This window comes from Heliangelus exortis, chromosome 22 (genome assembly GCF_036169615.1).
Source record: "Heliangelus exortis chromosome 22, bHelExo1.hap1, whole genome shotgun sequence".
Taxonomy (NCBI): Eukaryota; Metazoa; Chordata; class Aves; order Apodiformes; family Trochilidae; genus Heliangelus; species Heliangelus exortis.
This window is the reverse complement of record NC_092443.1, coordinates 577,668-592,963: the sequence shown is the minus strand read 5'-3', so window position 1 is coordinate 592,963 and position 15,296 is coordinate 577,668. Positions and strand designations below refer to the sequence as shown.

General features: G+C 50.4%; 1 protein-coding gene across 5 annotated transcripts in view; it reads left to right on the top strand.

The window, feature by feature from the left end:
• Positions 1-15,296, top strand: part of CACNA1B (calcium voltage-gated channel subunit alpha1 B) — a 204,402-nt gene that overhangs the window by 183,953 nt on the left and 5,153 nt on the right. For 3 of the 5 annotated variants that reach the window (XM_071766018.1, XM_071766017.1, XM_071766015.1), the window contains 7 exons: positions 1,247-1,343; positions 5,447-5,555; positions 7,775-7,882; positions 9,135-9,247; positions 10,091-10,218; positions 11,036-11,162; positions 11,505-11,615. In XM_071766018.1, the coding sequence (XP_071622119.1) occupies positions 1,247-1,343; positions 5,447-5,555; positions 7,775-7,882; positions 9,135-9,247; positions 10,091-10,218; positions 11,036-11,162; positions 11,505-11,615 (793 nt within the window). Of the gene's footprint in view, positions 1-1,246; positions 1,344-5,446; positions 5,556-7,774; positions 7,883-9,134; positions 9,248-10,090; positions 10,219-11,035; positions 11,163-11,504; positions 11,616-13,309; positions 13,346-15,296 lie in introns of all 5 variants that reach the window. The other 2 variants (XM_071766019.1, XM_071766016.1) reach the window with 2 other exon arrangements.

Sequence of the window (15,296 nt, the reverse complement as noted above, 5' to 3'; positions counted from 1 at the left end):
CAAGTCTGGGCTTTTGGAGGCTTCAGAGCATTGTCCTTCAGTTAAATGACCAACACTGGGACCCTTCCCTGAGCTGCAAAGAGATCTGATGTCTTGATTTGATGACAATTGATGATGATGGGTGTGGGGCAGCTGAGTGGGGTGGTTGCTCAGGCTGGAGAGAGATGAAGGGATGGAATTTCCATGATGCAAGAGCCAGAGTTTGCCCCAGGAGCTGTGATCCCAGCTCTGAGATCATGAGCCATGAAGCACATCCAGGGACATCCAGGGAAACCTCAGAGCAGAGGAAGAGGAGGTGTCTGGGAGGTGGGGTGGGGAATTAGGGACAGATCTTACCCAGAAAGCAGCAGAGGGTGACACAGGGTGTCAGTGGGGTCCCAGGGATTTTCCTGCAGTGTGTGGGGAGCAGGAGGAGAAGGTAAAGGAGGGAGAAGTGGAAGGTGCCAGCAGGGATCTTGCTCTTTTCCTGCACTCCATCCCGGAGGTTTTCCACACTCCACTGGGGATGAGGAGTTAAGGAGCTCTGCAGAGGGGGTGTGAGGCCCCACACCTCCAGCAAGGGAGCAGGGGAAGAAGAGTGAAAAATGGGCCCCACCAAATGTAAGGGAGGACCAGGTCCCCTTTCCCCCACCCTCCTGCAGATCAGGTGCTGGGCTCTGGTTTTTTCTGACCCGAATTCAAGCTAGCTGAGGTCTGGCAGAGCTGTACCTTTGGCTCGGAGTCAGAGCAGCTCCCAGGATTGGTGTTTTGCTTCCCTGGGAGCCCAGAGTTTAACCTCAAACCCAAATCCTTCATTCCCTGAAGGCCAACACAATATTTTCTCCAAGCCCCAGCTCTCCCTGTCCCATAACTCTGCCTACCAGCTCTCCTGGCATGGTGAACACAGCCCCTTGCTGGGCTGCCAGCAGACCCCAGCCCTCCCCACACCCCCCCATCAATCATTCCCCGTGGCAGCGATGGCCTCGGGAGGTCCCTGCGGGGAGGAGGAGACCTCGGGCATCGAAACAGCAACGGAAGTGGAGAAACTTTCCTACTTACCCACCTCTTGGGTTTGGCTTTGTTTTCCTGAGAAATCTGATTAACCGGATCTCTGTTTTCTTGTCTGCTTCCCCTTCTCTCTCCTCCTTTTCATTTGCTCCTTTGTGTTCCCCTTTTCCCCCGTCCCTTTCTCTTGTTTTCTCCCCCTCCCCGGTCTGCTTTGGTTTGGGTCTCCTCTTGCTTTTGCCTCCCTCCCTTTGACTCCCAGCGGGCGCATCAGTTACACAGACATGTATGAGATGCTGAGACACATGTCCCCACCTCTAGGCCTTGGAAAGAAATGCCCTGCTCGAGTTGCCTATAAGGTAACCCCTGGAGAACCTCTGCCAAACCACCAGCTTTTTGTGCCGTGGCTGAAGCGGGTGCTGGTTTTCTGTGACATTGGTGTTGTTCTCCTGGACTTTGCTGGTGCTTTCTCTGCTTTCCAAGCAGATTGGATTTTGGATCTTCTGCTTTTTCTTTTTTTTCTTTTTTTTTTTTTTTTTTTTAACCTTTGGTCTTTGAAACTATGGCACATCAGTTTGTCTTCCTGACTTGTCTCTGCTCTCTCTCTCAGTGTTTCTCTCCTCTCTCCTTCTGCTTCCATTTAGGCTACTTTGGGGAGGGAGGGTGCTAATGAGCAAATTACCCCACCAATATGATCCCAGTTTATCTTTTTACAGCCCTTTGACTATCCTCTCTCACCAGACTGTTGGTGGGTTCCCCCTCCCCCTCCTAATTAGATTGGAGTAATTAGAGTAGGCAGAGCTGTAGGAGTTAGCAAGCTATTAAACAGAGGCAACACCAGAAGGGCTCCTTAAATACCCTTGTGAATGACATTATTTTCCCAGAAAACACTTCAGACTGATAGCAGAAATCACTCTAACTTAGAGTTAATTTGGAAAAAAACTTCTAAATTGAACCCCCAAAAGGCATTCAGCCCAAAAAGCTGCAGTTTTCAGAGCCCTTCCCTGGTGCAAGGAGGGAGCAGACCCAGGAAAAATTCACACCTGGAACTTGGAAATCTGCATTTGCAGGGGTGATTCCTTGGAAGCTTTTAACACAGAACCTCCCATTTTTCAAGGGGGAAGCACTCTCTGAGCTTTTAGCTGGGCTGTGATTGAGCACCCAGCAAACTCCAGCAGGCCTGGGGCTGCTGACCTCACATTGGCCACCTCACCCACCCTCTCTGCTGCATCCCAAGGGTTTGGTGCTGTGGATCCATCCCACCACAGCTCCTCAGTAATGCTTTTTTTCCTCCCCCTTAGGCCATATGGGAGCAAGATTTTGCAGAGAGTCAATCTAAACCCCAACCTGCCTTTGTGCAGCTTGGAGAGGTTCAGATACAACTTCCCAGATGATGGCCTGGGTCATGGCATCCCCCTGCCCTGCACCCCCTGCCTGACCCTTTTGGTGTCCCTGGGTGTCCCCCCACAGTTGATGGGAGGCTCTGGGAGGACAGGGCAGCCCCCAGACACACACACACTTCCCTGCAGAGCACCCACCCCCTCCTCCTACAGCCATAGCTGCCAAACATCAGGAAAATGATTTCTTTTAAAAACCTCACCCTCCTCTCTGGCCAAAGCTCTTTTGCCCCACGTCTCCCCCGTTTTCTTCCCATATATATACTTTCCCAATCCTTTTTACAAAGTCTTTGTGTCTTTCCCCCCTGTCTCTCTGTTGCCTTCTCCATACCTGTGCACGCCAGCGTTTTGTTTGGATTTTCTCTTTTCCCCTCTTGGCAGCCTCTTGGGTTGCTGACCTTCCTTTCTGCTGTTTTCTGGTTCCCTTTTCTCAACTGTTCTCCTTGGTCAGCCTGGCCATGCTCTGCAGTCCCTGTGTGTGGTTTGATGCTTGCAAGGAGGTGCATGCAGGGCTCGGGTCCCAGGAGAGCTCCATCCTGCACTGGGTGGGGAGGGGAAAAGACCAAAAGAAAATTAATTTTAAAATATCTTCTACCCAGTCTGGTGGAAAGAGGGAAGAAACCCACTTTGTATTGCTCTGGTGTCTTGAGATCTGATCGCTGGCTCACTCTCAGGTGGTTTTACACAGATAAAGTCAGATGCTGAGACTTGGAGGCCTCTTAGATAGACCCAGCTTGTCTGTGGTGAAGGGTTTTGGGGTTTTACAGCCACCTTTGCTGTGTCCTGGAGTCAGCCCATCCACTGGGGAGGACCTGGGATGTCTCAGTCCCCAGACCTGGCTTTTGGCACTGATTTCTGTCAGGACAGAGCTCTCCTGCTGGGAATTGTTTCACATCTGCTTGTTTTCCACTTCCATGCCCCTTCTTTCTCTCTCCATCCCTTCACTCTCTGGCCTTCACTGGGACTCTCTGGGTGCTAACTGGGGGCTCTTGTCCATAGGATAATTTTGCTGTAACTTTTTGTGTGCTGAGGGCAGAAGCCTGAATTCAAACCCTGTTTTGTTCAACACAAGTGAGCAGAGGAAAAAAAAAAATATTGTTGTGGTCCTGCCAGCATTTGATCCTGTCACTGAGTTGTAAAAGGAGGAGAGTCTTGGCTTTGATTTCCCTGTCTCTCAGGCTTGTCAGACATGGAAGATAACCTCTGGGCGTGCTTTAAGGAAGGTCTTTGAGATTACAATGGTTTGTCTCAGCCTTTAGGAGCCAGGGTAGGTTGTTACAGGAGTCCCTTGTCCCTGCAGCATGCAACTGAGATCCAAAGACATGTATTGAGATAAAGAAAGGAGGTTTTGGCTCCTCTGGCTGTCAGCTCACTTCAGAAGCAGAATTCTTGTACTGGACTGGTGCCCTGTGCCTTCTGTCTGCCTCACATCCCCCCTGGGTGGAGGGGGGGGACGTTTTCTCCTTGGCTGGCAGAAGGTACCAAGGCTGAAGCTCTCCTCTCTCAGGGCTGTTAAGTTCATTCCCCTGGGAGATGGCACATTGGAGATTCCTCTCAGCAGGGACTCACATCCCAGGGGTGTCCAAGGATTCTTTCAGCAGGCTTGGCTTGGCTTTTTGGGGAGCATAGAAGCAGGAATCAGGGCTGATGCTGAGCTCTCTGCCCTGCTCTGCCTGTCCTGGGGTTCCAGCCAGGTCCCTGCTCTCACCTCACCCTCTTTCCCTTCACCTAAAATCTCCCCAGAAGCAGGGAAATCTCCCCTGCACCCCTTCCCCAGGCCAGCCAGGAGGGTGAGGGGGTTGCTGAGCCACTGCCATATCATCTTGAGGGTTCGACTGGTGATCTTGGAGGTCTTTTCCAGCCTTAATGACTCCATCATCTGGTGTGAGGGTTGCACCAGCAAACCTGCAGCTCAGAGAAAGTCAGAGCCATTGCCTGGTGTTCCACCCTACGGAGCCAAAGGGGGACCTGGCCTCATCCATGCCCCCCCTGCCAGGCACCCCACTGCCACCAAAGGTCTTTAGCAGCATATTGGGCTGTGGTCAAACAAAGAGAAGGTTTCTGGAGTGTAACAGGGATCAAAATAATGACCCTAAGTAGCTTTCGGATGTGGATGAAATTCCCTCCTGAGCAAGGGGCCCCAGGTAAGCCAACACAAGGTTTTCCAGGCTCTGTCCTGACAGATTAATGCCAGGTCACCTCCTCAGGTTGCACAGACCCTGGGAGACTGGAAACAGGGGGGCTTGTCTGATATGGCTCTGCAAAGGGAAATTTCTAAACATTTCCTGAAAGCTGAGGAGCTGAGAAATCATTAGGTTGCTGAAGGAGGAGAAATCCATCCTTCCAGTGTGTTGCTGAGGTTATCAGCAATGCTCAGAGAGTTCCTGTCCTGTCTGCTCTCTGCCAGCAGCATTAGGGGAGCCACAGCTTTCCAAAGCAACCTCAGGTGCTTCACTGCTTACAGGAATGAGGAATTTGGCCCAGGTAATCCTGGCTGGTGATGGGGAAGGAGTTTCTACCAGGTCTGAAAACTTTAGAAGATACTAAAATTAATACTTTAGTATCTTAATACTAAAGTTAACTTTAGTTAATACTAAAGTTAATACTTATCCTGAGGGATAAGTATTCCATGTCCAGTGAAGGTCGCTGGTGTAGGGAGGGATGTGGTGGAAGTGGTAGGATGGAGGGAAAGGATGATGGGAAAGGACAGTTCCTGTCTCCTGGAGATGCTCCTTTGGTGAGGGTGATGGGTACCAACCACATGTCTGGAGGCTGTGGGTGTGGTTGGAGGTTCTCAGGAGACTCTGGAGTGGGATGGGAGCATTCCCACTGCCTGCTTTTGCCTGGACTCTTAGCAGTACAAATGCTGGCAGATCAATGGTTGGAGCACTGGAAAGCAGCTGCTATCTGGGAGGAGAAGATGTGTTTTAGCTCAGTGCACAAAAAGTTCACACACAATTTTAATCTGGTTATTGGTGAGGGCTCTATGGGGGAAAGGGAAGCAGAGGTTGGAAGGGGGGGATGGATCCTGAGCCAGGCTCCCAGCCCTCTGGTTCTCTCTCCAGCGCCTGGTGAGGATGAACATGCCCATCTCCCCTGAAGATCTGACTGTCCACTTCACCTCCACGCTGATGGCCTTGATCCGCACAGCTCTGGAAATCAAACTTGCCTCAGGTGAGGGGGAAGGGATGTTGTGAGGACACGGGAGCTTTGGGGACAGGCAGCAGGAGGGGTGCTGAGCATCCCCACTCTGTTCCTGGGGCTGCATCCCGGGTGCTGGGACAGGGAGAGCTTTGGCCATCCCAGCCGGGAGCTCTGGGAGGAGGTGCCTGTGCACATTGTTACGGAATAGAAATGAGAGTTTTCACACTTCTTTTCTTTTTTTTCACACCTTTTTATTTCCAAACTATTCCAGGGCAAACCAGCCCTTCCTCTCCTGTTGCTGCCTGCAGGGAGCAAAGCAGTGTCTCCCTGAGCCTTGAGATAAAATTTAATTATTTAAGTGTTTAATCAGGCATTTGCTTGACTTGCCAATTAAATATTGCAATGTAATAAAATACACTGGCCTTTTTCCTGGGTCATTGCACTATTTAAACAAGCTGGTTGGGGTCAGAATCAAGGCATGACCAGCCAAAGCACTTTTATTCCTAATTTAAAAGTTAACAGGAGGTACCAATGCTCTGACAAGCCAAGGGCAGGGCAGGGTTAGCATGTTGTGTGTTTCCTAAGTGGTTTTAGGCCAACCATTTGACCTTTCCATACTAATCACCTCCCTCAAACATCTTTTAAAATTTGGCTTTGATGCTTTGGGTAGGTGCTGCTGGATAGAGACAAAAAGCTGAGGTTGCTGGGGCTCCTCCAGGATCAGACACTCATTTCTGAGGCTGCATTGAGGCACTGCTTGAGATTTTAGGGGCCAGCACCTTATTTTAATAATAACCTCTAGATAAAGACACTGAGGGGTTGCATTAATTTGGGAATTCAGTTGCCTGGCACCAATGGTAACTCAAGAAGCCTTTGTCACCTGGAGAAGGCTCCCCCAGCACCCACCTTTTCTTTTTTTTTTTGCCTCACACTGGAAGGGACCCAGAGCAGAGCTCAGAGGGGAGCACTGGCTCCTCTCTACGGTTACTCTCTGGGGTGGGTTGTGAGTTTTTGACCTGTCTTGTTATGTGCTTGGTGTGAATACATTTAATTGAGTCTTTAGTGAGCCCAACGGGCCCTTAATAAACCCTCCCTAATGAGCTGCTGTGTGGGAGTTCAAACCACCAGGTATCAGAGAGCCCAGAGCCTCCTCCTGCTCCTTTACTCTCATTAAAATCATCTCTCTCATTTAGATGAGCTGCTTAATTGCCAGCATTGTGATGTGTTCAGCTGGGAGATGGCTCCTTGGCTTCCAGAGGTGTCCATCCTATCCTGTCCCATCCCAGGGCTCTGCCTGCTAGAACCACTCAGCCACATTCAGCTCCTTCTGCTTCCCCTGGGGCTGTGGTGCTGGTGCTGACCCAGAGCAGTGGGATGAGCTCTTAGTACCAAAAATCTTCAGCAAGGGTGGCTCTGGAGAGGGTTTGGGATCAGTCATGGCACTGCTCAGTGCCTTGGTATCACACCCTGGAGGCTTCTGCTGTCCTCAGCACAAGGACACAGAGCTGCTGGAGTTAGTCCAGAGGAGGGGATTAAAGTGATCCAAGGGCTGGATCCATGGGGAAGCAGGAAAGTCTGGAGCCAGGTTGAGAGCTGGGGGTGTTCAGCCTGGAGAAGAGAAGGCTCCAGGGAGCCCCTAGAGCACCTTCCAGTGCCTGAAGGGGCTCCAGGAAAGCTGGGGAGGGATGTGGGGCATGGAGGGATGGGATGAGGGGGAATGGCTTTAACCTGGCAAAGGGGAGACTGAGGTTGGACATGAGGAAGAAATTCTTTGGTGTGAGTGTGCTGAGCCCCAGGGTGCTCCCAGAAGCTGTGGCTGCCCCATCCCTGGCAGTGTTGAAGGTTGGATGGGGCTTGGAGCACCCTGGGCTGGGGGAGGTGTCCCTGACCATGGCAGGGGGGATGAGAAGAGTTTTAAGGTCCCTGCCAAACCAAACCAGTCTGGGATTCTGTGACTGTCCAGCTGCCCAGATGAGTGGCAGAATTGGTAGAATTAAGTCTGAGCATCAGTTTGAGCCCCAGGTCCCAGCAGAGGGGCAGCAGCTGAAGGTCCTGCTGAGCTCACATGGTTGTGTCATGGTGGAGGTCACCAAGTCCCTTTGCAACAGCTGGCTTGGTGTCCTCAAGGAATGGGAGCTAGGAAAAGCCTTCTCCTGCCTTTGCTGTGTACATGGGACATGCTGAGAGGACAAGGACAAGGTTTTTCCCTCTTCTTCATGTGCCTCTTTCTCTCCCCTCCCTTTCTGCAGGGGGTGTTAAACAGCACCAGTCTGATGCTGAGCTGAGGAAGGAGATCTCCCTGGTCTGGCCCAATCTGTCCCAGAAGACTCTGGATTTGCTGGTGCCTCCTCACAAACGTAAGTGGTTTGCCAGCAAACATCCAACCCATCCCAGCCTCCCAAGAAGCCCAGAGGTTGTTTGTCCCTTTGTGCCTGCTCTGTCCTGGGCCCCGTGGTCACCTAAGAGGATGCAGCAGAGACACCAAGTGCAGGTCAGCTTCTCTGTGGGGTTCAGAGCCTGCATCTCCATGCCATGGCCACATCAGGAACAGGGGAGCTGAGGTCACACCTGGGCAGGTATTTCATTGGGCTGCAGTACATTACCTGTACTTAGGAAAAAAAAACAACAAATGACCCCATGCCAAGGAGGGAGCAGTGCCCTGTGCAGCCTCTCCCAGAGCTTTTTCATTGCTCCAGCCTGTGCCTTACAGGATGGGAGAGCAATTTCTACCATCTGGGCTCCAGAAAAGCAGTAGAAGAAAATAAAATTTGCTGAGAACATACAGAATCAGAAGTGAGGGATTCTGGGGCTAAAGGGCTTGGTGTTCCTCGATGATGTCCTGGGCAAATGTGCTGAGAATGTGGAAACTTTGCCATTATCTTGACTGGCCAAGAGAAGGGCTCTGAGGTTTTGATTAATGAGCAACGGGGCAGAGCAATAAAGGCTTTCTTAATTAGGAAAAATGAGGGAGCTGAGGAGGTGCAAATCAGGGGGTAGTGACTGGTTCAGTCCTTTCCTCCCCTCTCTTTAACTCTTTGCTCCCAGTGGGTGTGCAGGGAAGGGCTGGTCACGGAGCTGTGAGGCTGAGAAGACATCTGGAAAAATGAAATACTCCTTAAATCTCTGTGAGCCCATTATGCCTCAGTGGACTGTGATTCAAAGAAACAGGAATGAGGTTTCTCTGACAGAAAAAAACCCCTTGGCTGTGGCTCTGGTATTAATTTAGCCAGTCATCTGTGGGTGATGCTGACAATGCTGCTGGGTTTCCCTGCCTGCTTCTCTTCTCCACGGGCTCTGTGAATATTTGCTTCAGAACTAGAGGCAGGGGCCACCCTTCTCAGGTATGCAGAGCAGCAACAGGCAAAGATCCAAAAAAAGTCAGTTGTAACTTTTCTTGCCTTTTTTTTTTTTTTTTTAATATCCACAACTTTTCTGTGTCTGTTTTACCTTCTTATCCTATTGTCGCCTTTTCTTCCTCTTTTTTTTTTTTTTTTTTTTTTTTTCCCCCACCAATTGGTTGTTTTTTCTTGTGCTCTTTGACTCACTCTCCTCCTGATCTTTCCTTTTCCTCACATGGACATCTCTGCTGTGTTTCACCCCCTGGGACAGCTGATGAGATGACTGTGGGGAAGGTCTACGCCGCGCTGATGATATTTGACTTCTACAAGCAGAACAAGAACAGCAGGGACCAGGTCCACCAGCCTGCCGGAGGCCTCTGCCAGGTACCCAGCCCAGAGCTGTCCCCCCCTCTCCTCCCTTGGGGACAACTTCTTCTCCAGCATTGGGCATCTCTCCTGAGCCTCACTGGCACCTTTTGTCTGGCTGCTTCTCCAGGCAGGATCTGAAAAAATGCTGTCAGAGAAATGGAAACCTCTCCTGAAAGTTTCTCTTTCTCAATAAAATACAATATAAAATAAAATGAATGGTGTAGGTCCGGAAAGATCTTATCCAAAAAATGTCAAGTGACTTGGCAGTGTAAATCCTGTTTCCAGAAGTGGCCCAGGGACTGGGGAGCACTGAAAGGTTTCCTTGGAACACCAAAGAGTTATTGAAAGCTGATGACTACTTGGCTCTAACATGTTTGCTTTGCTTTATAAAATGGGAACTATTCAAAATCGTTTTGGCTCTTGTAGATCTGAAGATTTTTACAATTTCTTGAATTTTTTTTGCCATGCAGCTGGCTTGATACAGAAACCCCAAAGGCTTCTAATAGGATAAACACCTATGGGTTTCAGGATGATCACCCAGCCCATCTCCAGCAGTGTTCATGTGTCTCACAGCAGACCTGGTGTCACCATGGGCCACCTGAATTGCCCAGCCCCTCTGGTCACACTGTGTGACTCTCTGGTGGCCTGGGCAATGCTTTCTGGGGACAGGGCCTGCAGCACAACTTTGTCCTGTACAAAGCTTTGTCCTCCTGAGCCTCTCCAGCGATGGGGATACTGGGATGTGCATTCTGTTGGGCTGAGCTCCCAGGGTGACATTTTCTTGCCTGGAATAGGTACTGCAGTCCATCTTCTCCACGCTCAGCTCTGACAATGACAACCTTTCCCTCTGCTTTGCAGCCTGGACCTGTGTCCCTCTTCCACCCCTTGAAGGCCACCTTGGAGCAAACCCAGCCCGCAGCACTCAGCAACGCCAAAGCGTTCCTGCGCCAGAAGAGCTCGGCCTCGCTCAACAACGGGGGTGCCTTGTGAGTACCTGTGACCTCCCCCACAAACCCGGGGTGCAGAGAAGGGGCTGCTGCTCCACTTGCTCTGGAGGAAGCCCCTTCCTGCCATGGCTGGGACAGTTTCCCACCAGTGGCTTCCCTGTGTCCCTGCTTCCCACTGCTGCCTCAGGTGCTTCCGCACAGGTGAAGATGTCCATGGGGTGGGTATCTTCAGAGCTCCGTGGTTTATTAATGGTCATCTCTGACTCTGAATTGGAGATCTTTCCATTGCAGATAGTTGTAAGGGTGGGTTTGCTTCCAGGAATTTGGGATCATTGCAAAACAACCAAGGGAGCCCCAGCCTAGCAACCCCCAGTGAGCTCTCAGGAGTCAAAAGGTCCTTGGGAGCAAAGTTCTCCTGCAAGCTCTCAGCATGTGGTAACAGCAAGAGCTCCTGGAGACTCCCCAGGACAGAATCTGGCTCTTTCTTCTTAGGCAAAACAAAAGCTCCACAGAGAGGCTGCCAAACAGTTAGAGTAACTGTGATCCCTGATCAATTCTCCATTTCCTGCTCACCTTTGGGAGACTTTCTCCTGGTATGGATTTTTAATGATAATCCTCTGAGGTTTAAATGTCCTGAATAACCCTGGGGAGTAAACTAACATCAGACTCAGCAGTGAAACCGAAGGCCACCTGTACCATGTCACCTTAGAGCTTCACGAGAAGCTGTGCTTGTCCTGCAATGAGGTTCATAAGTGAAACCTCAAAGGGTACCTGGGTGCTTTGTCTTCACCACAATAAGATCAGCAAAATCTTTTTGCAAAATAATCAATCTTTTTTCCTCTCTTCCATCTGACAGACCAGCCCCAGAGGGTGGGATCAAAGAGTCCAGTTCCTGGGGGACCCAACGCACCCAGGATGTGTTTTATGAAACAAGGACACCAGCTTTTGAACGGGGCCACTCAGAAGAAATCCCCATTGAGAGGGTGAGCAAAGAGGGAGAGGTGCATGAACAGTAGGTCTGTCCCTAGAGACAAGCAACATTCTCTCTCTTATAGCCCAAACTTTTCTTGGATGTTATGGAGGAAACTCAAATCTGGTATCTTCTACATCTGCTGGTGGAAGAACCTGGTCCACTCTTGTCCTTGTGAAAGCAATGCTGTAGCTGGGACAGAATGGAGAAACTGGGACATCCCACAGCTCTTCATTTATTCTTTTCCCTCCCAGTTCCCTCTCAGAATCAAACTTTGCAGAAGCCTGCACAGAGAATGGCTTCAAAGCTGATGTTCATGTTCTCCCTACTGAAACCATTCCTTGTTTGGGTCCAGGTGGTAGAAATGAAAGAAATCAGCCCCACACTTGCCAACGGGGAGCCCCAGCCAGGCCTGGAGAGCCAGGGCCGGGCAGCGTCCATGCCTCGCCTGGCTGCCGAAACTCAGGTGAGTGAGGGGGCTTTGCTGGGGGGATGCTGAGAGGGGGTCAGGGGCTCAGCATCCTCCTCTCTGCTTGCTGTCTTGTTGGAAGTTGCTGATGAATATTTGTTTATTTGCTGAACCACAAACCTTTGTGCTTGAAAGGCAGGGATTCGTGTCCCCGGTTTTATTCATCCCCGGGTGCTGCAAAAAGCAACAAAGTCAAATCCCTTTGTTTGGGTAGCTCACTGCTGGCTCCCTACCCAAGACTGTCTGCTCTGATAAACCAGGGCCGATGTTGTGATGTTGTTTCCCAGCCTCTCTTTCTGGAAGGTGTAATTTTCCCCCTGCCAGCTGTATGTGTGTCTGGACAATCAAGGCACAGTCCTGTGCTGCAGCCAGAGAAACCTCTGGAGATGTGCTGGGTTCTCCTTGATGGATGCAGAAGGTACAGCAGCACCAGGGAGCCTCTGCCTTTGGGGGCTGCATCAAGTCACTAAACATCCTCCCTGTTTTTTGGGGTTTTTTTTCTCTTGTAGTATTTAGCATGTCCTGTCTTGTGACCTGGGGGGGTGAAACGTTGTTGAGGATTTCCCTTGTTTAACTTCTTCTATAGAAATCTCATCATTAGAGCTGACTTTTACAGCATCTAGTGGACACTGCTCAGTGTGTAGGATGTTGTGGGTTTCACTGCTCATTTTTTGGGCCATTTCACATGTTCCATGCTTAGCTGGTTGTCCTGGGTGCTGTCCAGCCACTGTCCCACCTCCTGTGTGTCAGAACATCTCACCCACAGTCCTGTCTCCCACTTGGAGGGCCTGATTCCCCCAGTCAGGAGCAGCCCCTGTGCTGGGCTCTTCTTGCTGCTCTCCAGAGGAAGCAGAATGTAAAAGAAATTCTGCCCCCTGAAACTAAAAGCCCGTGTAGTGCACACACAGCAATAACTCCTACAGATACCATCTTTTTGCTGATGTGCTCAGGCTGGCACTTCATCGGGTAGCAAATTTCCCAGCTGACTTTGGAAACTGCAGCCTTTGTATGTGAGCTGGGATGCTCTGCCTTATCAGGAGCACTACTCAACATGCTTAATAAAAGAAACAGACCCCTACTCCCTCCCTCCCCCCTTTCCCAGAACAAAGTTGTCCTTTATTCTAGACCACTGGTAGCATCCTCCAAGGTGATGCTGCTGGCAGCAGGAGCCTTTCCCTGGGAAACTCCTCTCCCTCTGGCAGAAGCAGGGGATGTTGCTCTGCAGCCCACAGCTCTCAAAGCTCATTGTGGATCAGGCCCTTAATATTTGTGTGGCTCTCACCTCATTTAATAATACGATGGTTTGGGAGTTTCAGTAGTTTCAGCTGAATAACTGATGTCCTTTCTGTGTGTCTCCCCCTCCCCCCTCCTTCTCACGTGCTGCTTCTGCTTCCCCAAACTTTGAGTTCTTTACAATTCTTCTTTGCAATGCTTTCTGTTTCTGGGTGTCTCCCTTTCCCTTCGCCTGTCATTCCTCTGTCTGGTTTTTTTTGTGTTCCCACTTTTTCAAAAAAATGACTTTCCTCTGCTTTCAATCTCACCTCCTCCCTCCCTCTTTGCTCTCCTCCTCCCCCATCACCTCCTCTCCCTTCTCCTCATCGTGTCTGCTGCACATCTGCCGTGGTGTCTGACAATGGCTGCACTGTGGGGCTGCTTCAAATAATGTCTCATCTTGTCCGAATTGTTTGCAGAGGAGCAAAGCACGGTCACCTGGGAGTTACCTAGCAGTATGTAGTTTGCACTAAGTTGTATCCTATTCAATTCCTCTTGAGAAATAATTAACCTTCCTTAACCCTTTACTTTTCTCCTCCCTCCCACCCCCTCCCTTCTCATTTTGGAGGTCAACGTTGCACTGACACAGCTGCCACCTCTCCCCACCACTGCACGCTGCATGCTGGAGCAGCAGGGACTTCTTGTTTGTTTGTTTGTTTGTTTGCCTTATTTATTTGTGGGTCGGTTTCTTTTTTTCTTTTTTTTTTTCTCTTTTTCTTTTGTATGCCTTGTTGCACAGGAATTTAGGGAGTGAAAACAATCGGGTTTGGGAATGAAGAAGCAATTAGTAACTCTCAGGAGGGTGATGGTGCAGCCTCCCGGGGCTCGTGGGGAGGCTGTGCATGCCCTGGTGACATAACAAGAGCATTGTGGGGATGGATGGAAAGGGTATTCAGTGCTTTGCCACTTCCCATTAGTGTCAGGGGGGACTTCAGTCCCTGGACTAAAGCACCAACTCAAAGTCCAAAGAAAAATGTTAATTCCTTACTGATTTAGCAGGCTTTGTGTTGGGAAATTTCGTCTTTCATCTTCTTTCTGGTGGTTCCTCTGTGGATTTTGAAAATCTGGATGAGTGTTTTTAGTGGAGAATATTTTCACTTTTCACTTGTTTGGCCCACATCTGTCAAATCCTGACTCTGACTCTTTTATGGAGCATTCTGCCCTCCTCCATCTCCAGGAGGTGAGGGGGACAAACAGGAAGGTCTAGAGTAGGATTCTTTTGCCCACAGAAATTGCATGAGAGGCACAAGAAAAGCCAAACGCAGCAGAAGCTGTGCAGGGTCAGGGGTTCAGCAATGCTCCCCCTGATAAATCTTCCAGCCCTGGCATCCCTCTGGTGGGAAGCACCAAAACTGGGGTGAGTGCCTAGGAAGAGAGAGGGCAGAAAACAGGAATTCAGCCCAAACTTGCATCTCCACTTGCCCTTTTTCTGAGGGCCTGTAGTGATGGGAGGGGGGGAATGGCTTTAACCTGGCAGAGGGGAGACTGAGGTTGGACATGAGGAAGAAATTCTGTGCTGTGAGGGTGCTGAGCCCCAGGGTGCCCCCAGAAGCTGTGGCTGCCCCATCCCTGGCAGTGTTGAAGGTTGGATGGGGCTTGGAGCAAACGGGGCTGAGGGAGGTGTCCCTGACCATGGCAGGGGGGACACTGGATGAGCTTTAAGATTCTTTCCAACCCAAAACTTGTGATTCTGGGAAAATAATCCAGCAGCAGCAGCCTGGGGCAGGGAGAGCAGCTCTTTCTCCTCAAAATAACAAGCAGGGCTGGGAAACAACCAGCATCGTGCTGTGTAAATACCACAAGGAAGCAGAGATCTGAATTTTGGGGCAAGCAAATAAAATGACAGAGACAGGAAAAATGATACAGGGCTCTTTGGAAAGGTTACAGTGAACTAAGTAAATGTTGTCTGGGAACTGTTGTTGGAGGCAGATATTGGATTGTGAATCCAAAGAAGATGAAGGGCTGAGGATGTCCTGAGCTCCCTCCCTGATGGGCTGGATCACCTGGCCCCAGGGTCTGTCCTCTGCAATGCAGCTTTGGAGGCTGGATGGAGCCCTGTCCCCATCACAGAGCCATCTGCAGAGTAGCTGAAAGGCAGCAGTGTGAAAGATTCTCCTCGTTTTCTGAGCTTTAGACCTTTCCTGGGCAGTAGGGAAAGGAAAGGCTGTGAGAACAGCTGTCCTGTACCCCACTTGTCTTGGTTTCTGGAGAGAATCTCTGTAAGGTTTTGGACACCAAGGGAAGGGAGCAGAGCCCGGAGCTGCCATTGGTGTGGGGGACAAGGTCCAGCAGTGCCCATGGGAGGCTGTAGCACACAGGTGGTTGGCTCTCCAGCCACAGGTGATTGGAAAAAGCAGCAGCAGCAAACCCAAGTACTCATTTTTGGTGATATCCTGACAGAATTGT